The sequence below is a fragment of the Diadema antillarum genome, unplaced genomic scaffold, assembly GCF_040938485.1.
Source record: "Diadema antillarum isolate AM-2024a unplaced genomic scaffold, OU_Dant_1.0 seq00000604_RagTag, whole genome shotgun sequence".
NCBI lineage: Eukaryota > Metazoa > Echinodermata > Echinoidea > Diadematoida > Diadematidae > Diadema > Diadema antillarum.
In genome coordinates this window covers 3,370,853-3,378,644 of record NW_027271532.1, presented here as the reverse complement: position 1 = coordinate 3,378,644, position 7,792 = coordinate 3,370,853, and the positions used below count along the sequence as shown (strand labels likewise).

Genomic DNA, 7,792 nt, shown 5'->3' with positions numbered 1-7,792 from the left:
AGTCTCCGTGGAACATATCCCTGATGACCAGATACAGACCGATCTTTCGGTCAAAGATGAGATCAGCAATGATCAGTGGCGGATCCAGGCGGGGGCTCACCAGGCGCGATTTTCTTTTTTCTTTTTCCTTTTTTTTTCTTTTTTCTTTTTTACTCCTGTTTCCTCAGGTTATTTACCTGTAGACTGTAGTGTATCCCCCTAATACAATGTATCTCTTGATTTGTAATCATCTTTGAATGTTCCAGCATATTGCGCCCCATCCAACGCTTACTTTTGAGTTTATTATACATGAGAAAGCCATCTTTCACTGATGTGTTCTACACTAATGTTGCTGCTTTCACTCTGATTCACACTTCTCTTTGGGTTTTGGTTTCCTTTAATAGTTGAAGCATTATTGGCATTTCCAAGAGTTTCCCTCATCACTATTTTCGTCTTTTTTTCTGTTGTCACTCCCAAGAAGTGTCATAATATGGAAGTAGATTCTGTGATAACTGTATTTCTCTGTCAGATGTCTGAACTGAGAATTTTGATTCAATCAAATGTTTTGATTTCTCTCCTCCCCCCCCCCCCCCTCCCAACCTCGCTCCACTTTCTTACCCAATAAAGCATAAGAAGAGACCAGAGTACTAGCGGAATCTGCACGCCACCACAATGAGTTGGGAGTTTGTACTACCCCTTCATCTGAAGGACCTCCAGCAAGGGACTGGCATCAACCAGTACATTGTCGAGGAAGTGTACCCAGTCAGACAAGTAGGAGACAAGGTTGTTGGTAAGTTCCTGAGCCTGAACGTGACTTTTCCTTTTTGGGCAAAAAGACTGAGCAAACAAAAGAAAAGTGAGCTTGAAAGGATAATTTGACACTGTTCATGTTATAAAAGTTGGCTTTGTAACAAAATGAATCAGGCAAACAGAATCTAGAGGTTTCTTCCAAAATGAAAAAAGAATAAAAATTGTATGTATATATATGTACATAAATTTGATATGTACTGAATAGGGCTGATTGCATTTACTGTCCATTGAAAACCGACAGCCATCTTCAGACAGTTTGGGTTTTGTTTTTGTTTTTACCACATGCTGTCATTTGTAACAGCTTTTCAGAGTGTTCATGCATAAATATGACTTTGATACTCAAATTTTAAACAAGTCTGTACCACGAGAGATATACCTTCCTCCAAAAAGAGACAGATCTCATACTGTTGATGTTGCCCCCAAAAAGTCCATTATCTCTTTTATCACTCAGTACTTGCTGGACTCAGCATGGAATCAATGATTTAAAAAAAAGGAAATGACATGGCTATAATCAGTTACAGGCTCAATTCTTTTCTGTAAAGAATAATTTACCCAAACATTTTCTTTTCTTTTTTGACTCAGAATACAGTGTTTGAAGGATAAAAGTCATCAACCAAAGATATTAATACTCTTTGATTTGACAACTACCTGCTTTTGGTTCATTTCTGAACCTCACCACATCATTTTCATCCCATTAATCATATTATTCTGGTGCTTGCTGTATGGTATTCCTTATCACCTTGTGGCATAGGAGAATGGCCGTGATACTTGATAGTACACATAGTTCAAAAATTTACACAAAAAATGCACTCACTGGAATTCTCTGGAGATTATAGTATTGTAGCTCATAGATGCAATGTTGTATTACATGTAGTCACAGTGTGACATTTAATCAACCTTTGATATTGGCACTTAACTTTTTCTTTCCTTTCCTGATCACAATTGTTATATTTTTATACATGTATTTTCAGGAAGCAAGTCTGCCCTGCATCAAGATGGCTCCTTTATGATTCTGGACCACTTTGACAGTTTCTACAGTCTTCTCAGGTGAGTACTTCTAAAACATACATTTGGCTTTAGTGCAATGCTGAGTCTCCCCAACATGAATGATGTTATACAATGTACATTTGTTCATGTGTTGATAGTACATTGTAGATTTCTTTCTTTTCCTTCTGTGATACATGTGTGTGAAATTTTCACATACGGAAATCAAATAAAAATTTTGAATGTACTGTTTTCCAGTGGCCATACTAACTCTGAACTCTGTGAAACTTTTCACAAAGTAAAGTCTGATCACAAGCAAATGATTGCTTGCCTCTCATTTAGTCTCTTACCACAGCACATCATTAGGTACCATGAAAGTTTTGTATGTGGGCACATGAACTTGATGTTACTCAGATATTGACACTGTACCTTATGTCATTATTTTGTGTCATAAAATGCCACTAGATAACGCATATCCCCTTGCAGTAGATTTCTATTCTTTTGCATGTGAGTGAGAGTCTTTGAGTATTTCTTCAATATTTTGTTTGTGTGTATGTGTGTGAAAAAAAGCACCTCTAAGAATTGAAGAATAAAATCTTACAGAAACATGACATATTCTGTTTCTATAACTGTGCAAAGATTTTGTTTTTTGTTTTTTAACATCAACAAACATGTTCTCTTCTTTCCTGCTTTACAGGCAGTTTCAGAGTGTAGAGCAAGATGTTAGAGAGGAAGCATGGGAAATCATCCTTTCAGGTTTGTTTAGTTTTGTGTTTGATCGTTTTGTTTGGTATTATACCTGGAATTTATGTAAATGGTAATCTTACAGTTGTTAACCCTAACTAGGCCGGGCTATTTAGGTAGATGATAGATCCCACCACCAGATCTCGGCTGTTGACTGCGCGATCACGACGAAAATTGGCACACACATTGTATGTGACGTAATCTAAAATACAGTGAAGTTGATTTTCAAAAAATTATCATTTATTCTAAATTATGCTAATTTATGCATAATGATGCATGATATCAAACTATTTGACATAAATCACTAAATAAGGCTCAAAACAGGCATATTTTTAGTGTCCCTAGCAAATTTTAGAGAAAATAATTGTGCCATCAGAAAAATTTCTTAAGTATTTTACTGTTTTTTTTGCGTTTCTTATGTATTTCTTTGTTTTTTCGACTTTTTGTTTTTCACTATTTTTTCAATGGAATTTGTCCGCGACATTGTTCCGAACATGAAAATATGTCATTAATTGATTTTAATCACTAAAACCCCAAATAATCATGCTTTTATGAAATTTGCCTGGAAGCACAGTTTGCATTGAAATTGTACATAAATTCATGTTTTTGAGCAATTTTTGGTCTGACATGCATGTACATATTTACGCGTAACTTCGGAACCGCACGTCCGGGTATCGCAAATTCGGTGTCAAAAGATGCGGGAGACTCGAAAGAAAAAAGTCATGAAACATCGCAGCGATAGCTTTTCGCGATGGTAATGCATCGCGCGGAACGTCCCCCCCCTCCCCCCCCCCCCCCCCCCCCCCCCCCCGGCATAGTTGGGGTTAACATCACCTTGTACATTTCATTTGTGTACTGTTTATTTCAAGGACAAACTTGCAAATTCCTTCAACACAGTAACTGGAACTGTCCACTGAGTCTCAAGTGTGAGACTGGTGTAGTTTCAGTTCTTCAACTCAATTCAACATAATCACAGCCATAAGGTAATAGATGAATGTGAGATTGTGTGAAATGGAAATATTTTAGATGCAGTTATGATTGTATGAATATTCCTCTAAAAGTCCATGTTACGTGATAGGCATTCTAGAATAGTAATCATGGTTTATGATTGACATTGACACTTTTATGATAGCACTTTTTTTGTTTGGTTTGTGTGTAGATGTTCTCATGTTCTTGAAAGATAAAGTGTCTATTTTAAGTCACGCTATTAATTTACACAACTTCCAAGTAAGTGTCATAGTGTGAATTTTTCTGTACATTTCTAAAAAAAAACAAAAAATAGTCACTCATCATTACTTACATTTTCATCATATAGTCTTTAATATTGATTATCCTTCTTGTAGTGCCTTGTTACTCATTTTTCAATCCTTGTTCTCTTTCTAGTCAGTGTATATTTCATGATTAGTATCCAACTATGCTTATCTCTGTTCCACAGCCTGTGCTAAGAATACTGAAGCTGTTGGCAAGTTCATCGCAGAGTCTGTCAGTGACCACCAGAATCGCCATCTGCTCCTCAACAGCACCAAGATGACGACGTTCATCCTGTGCCAGCTAACAGAAGCCTTTGAGACGGAGGCATGCAAGCCGTCTACTGACACAGCAGCATTGAAGGGCAGGGTATGGGAAATCTTTTTGACAAACGCTATCAATCTATGTAATAAATGCAAACAGAAAAAACTGACCAGATAAATCTGTGTAATATGATACATTTCTGCAGCACTCGTTGACTGATATTAGGCACTTCAAACATCATCGCATTATTTGTTGGGAAGGTTGCTGTTTGCTTTCTTCAAGACTCTTGAAAGATAGTTTCGTAATAACTTATCACAAGTTTGTCAGCATATCATTCCCCCACCCCCAACTTACATTGTTACTTCAATGCACGTTTGAGAGTCGGCTAATCATGTAATTTGATAGAAATTGTAATGTAAGGAAGTTTAGCACAGTGGAGAATTTTAAGAAAATGAATAACTTGCTTAAACATCACTTTCAATGTCGAGTGTAATACCTCTCAGGTTTCTTTATTTCATATGAGTTTTTCTTCATTGTAGACAAGATGTTGAACTAGTTGGTTATATGCCAAGGTTTATTACCATCCTGTGTCTAGCAAAGGCAAAACTAAGTTCTTTGAGTTTCTATACAATCCTCAAAGTTGGAACGAAGCTTTGAAAGTTTCTTTTAAATCTGTCAATAGTATATATTTGTTCATTACATGCTGAGTCAATTAATTGTCCCCGCCGAACGAGTTCGAGCAGGGGACTATGAAACGGGCTCCGTACGTGTGTGTGTCCGTGTGTCCGTCCGTCCGTGTGTCCGTCCGTGTGTGCGTCCGTGTGTGATCAAAACGTTCAAAATGCTACTCCTTCGCCATTTCTAACCCAATTTTGATTCTGTTTGCTTTATATGATAGCACTACATGGGAGCTTTGAAACTTCTATACAGAATTTCAATTGTGACCTTTGACCTTGACCTTTGACCTATATTGTACATTTTGCTTCAAAATGCTACTCCTTCGCCATTTCTAACCCGATTTTGATTCCGTTTGCTTTATATGATGGCACTAGGTGAGGGCTTCAAAACTTCTACACAGAATTTTGACCTTTGACTTCTTTGACCTTTGACCTTGATTTTTGACCTATATTGTACATTTTGCTACAAAATGCTACTCCTTCGCCATTTGTAACCCGATTTCAATTCCGTTTGCTTTAAGTGATGGCACTAGGTGAGGGCTTCAAAACTTCTACACAGAATTTTGACCTTTGACTTCTTTGACCTTTGACCTTGATTTTTGACCTATATTGCACATTGCCTACAAAATGCTACTCCTTCGCCATTTCTAACCCGATTTTGATTCCGTTTGCTTTATGTGATGGCACTAGGTGAGGGCTTCAAAACTTCTACACAGAATTTTGACCTTTGACTTCTTTGACCTTTGACCTTGATTTTTGACCTATATTGTACATTTTGCTACAAAATGCTACTCCTTTGCCATTTGTAACCCGATTTCAATTCCGTTTGCTTTAAGTGATGGCACTAGGTGAGGGCTTCAAAACTTCTACACAGAATTTTGACCTTTGACTTCTTTGACCTTTGACCTTGATTTTTGACCTATATTGCACATTGCCTACAAAATGCTACTCCTTCGCCATTTCTAACCCGATTTCGATTCCGTTTGCTTTATGTGATGGCACTAGGTGAGGGCTTCAAAACTTCTACATAGAATTTTGACCTTTGACTTCTTTGACCTTTGACCTTCATCTTTTTACCTATATTGTGCATTTTGCTACTAAATGCTACTTCCGGCGGGGACATATATTACGCACCGCGTAATTTCTACTTTTCCTTGTTAATTCTTAGTCTCTTTCAGCAAGTTTTAAGACTCCTAACTGCCTCCTCCCCAAGGAAACCAAAAACAATAGCCTAGAACTGGAACAAAAAACAGTACAAAATGTGGCACAATGTATAAAAACATTGGATAATTGATAAGATTATTTCTGACACAGTGTCTCCTTCACCTCTTTCACTGCCCTGCTTTGTACAGGGCCGAGCCAAGAAGAGCGTCAAAGCCGGCGAGTGGGACTGGGACAGTGAGAAGGAGCGGTCACTCCAGTGCCTTATTCAGACCCTTCAGCTGGACATTGCACGACTCTGGGATCCACCTGTTGTGGAGGAGGAGTTTGTCAAGTAAGATGAAAGTGCAGCTCTTAACTCCATGTTCAAGGTGTCAAACAAACAGAAAGGAAGAATTTCAAAATCAAAATCAGACATACATTGTAGGATAGGAAGAAATGTATTTCATATAAAGTTATAGATTATGTTTTTCTGGATGGTTATATTGGCTGGTTGCAACTGCCTTTACCTTCACCATAGCTTGGGTGATGATGTCAGCAACCTACAATTTTCCTGTTGCTTTGTGCTAGAAATGTGAAAATCATGTATTGGGTTTAATATCTATCACCAACCCTGCACACCCCCCCCCCCCCCCCCCCCCATTGCTTGCCTAATACAACTCAGCCAAAAATTGATGGAGAGGATGATTTTTTTTTTCTCATATAATGTCATGTAAGAAAAGAAATTTAGTGAAGATTTGCATTTAGGTCAATGGAAGACATGTGAGGCCTCAAACGATGCCATCACTTCATCTTGTTTTTCTAATTTGTTTTAACCCGTTGAGAACGAGCCAATTTTGCTGTCGCACTCGTTTCCCATTGACACCTGCCCAAGTATATACATGCATTTCTTGCTTTTCATTAATGGGCTGTAATTTTGTGTGTTTTAAATGGTTGTTGATGAAATGTAATTGAGTGACCAAGCTTGCAAGACATGGAATTAAATGAGACTTATTCTTTTTATCGTCTTCTTTTCCTGTGTGCCATCAGCTTGGTGAGCGGATGTTGTTACAAGCTGCTGGAGAATCCAAGCATCACCAGGAATCACAGTGCCAGAGAGGTCATCACGCAGGTCCTTGGACTTCTTTTCAAGAGATACAACCACGTGCTAGGTAGGCTTACATGATGGGGCCATTGCGCAGGAAATATGTAAATGTAACAAACCAGCTCAAACCCACAAAAGTAGGCCAAAACGAGTGTTCACTTTTGAAATAGTTTTAAAGAGTGTTCTGTAAGCTTTAAAATGATATATAACTTGTTAAAATTGGACCATCCTAACCCATTCATAATGTAACTGAAGTAAGAGACAGGTGGTGCAGTTTCATAAAATAGGGAGAAAAGGGGATTTAAAGATTTGGGTCACTCAAACATGCTTCTGCAGAAGGATCACTGAAAACACATTCTGTTTCCCAGTGAAAGCAGTGCCTAGGCATACCTGTCCATAAAAGATATTGTACTAAAAAACTGCTGTTATCTTGATTTCGGCTTTGTTTTAAGCCACCAAATTTTGGCAGTAGGCAAAGAAAAGACTACTCTTCAAGGTAAGACAAACTTGAAAAAAAAAAATCAGTTGGTCAACCAAAATGACATATTATGTTGCATTACAGAGAATCCTAATCTGCAACTTTTTGTGGGGATTGAGCAGGGTGGTCTCATTTCAAAGTGATCTTCTTGAAGGCAGTGGCTGCAGTAATAAAAGTTATCATTAGAAAAAACAACAACAAACAAACAAAAGAAGGGGAAGAAAGAGTGCCCCAAATTTACATTTTACAGACCGAACAGGTTGTTTGACTTTTCTGTGGTCAGCAAAGTCTACTTCAAAATGGTGTGGAGTTGCACCAAATCAGATTCTGAGATGAAACCACAGTAGGTGAAATATTGAGTGT

At 37.9% G+C, this 7,792-nt stretch overlaps 1 protein-coding gene across 1 annotated transcript in view; it reads left to right on the top strand.

Moving 5' to 3' along the window:
- The first annotated feature begins 622 nt into the window (after positions 1-622).
- The window catches only part of LOC139735911 (condensin complex subunit 1-like), a 33,111-nt gene continuing 25,941 nt past the window's right edge, over positions 623-7,792 (top strand). Inside the window, exons 1-6 of the mRNA XM_071646667.1 lie at positions 623-769; positions 1,761-1,836; positions 2,471-2,529; positions 3,953-4,134; positions 6,059-6,201; positions 6,897-7,018. Of these exons, the coding sequence (XP_071502768.1) occupies positions 652-769; positions 1,761-1,836; positions 2,471-2,529; positions 3,953-4,134; positions 6,059-6,201; positions 6,897-7,018 (700 nt within the window). The 5' untranslated portion in view covers positions 623-651. The remainder of the gene's footprint in view (positions 770-1,760; positions 1,837-2,470; positions 2,530-3,952; positions 4,135-6,058; positions 6,202-6,896; positions 7,019-7,792) is intronic.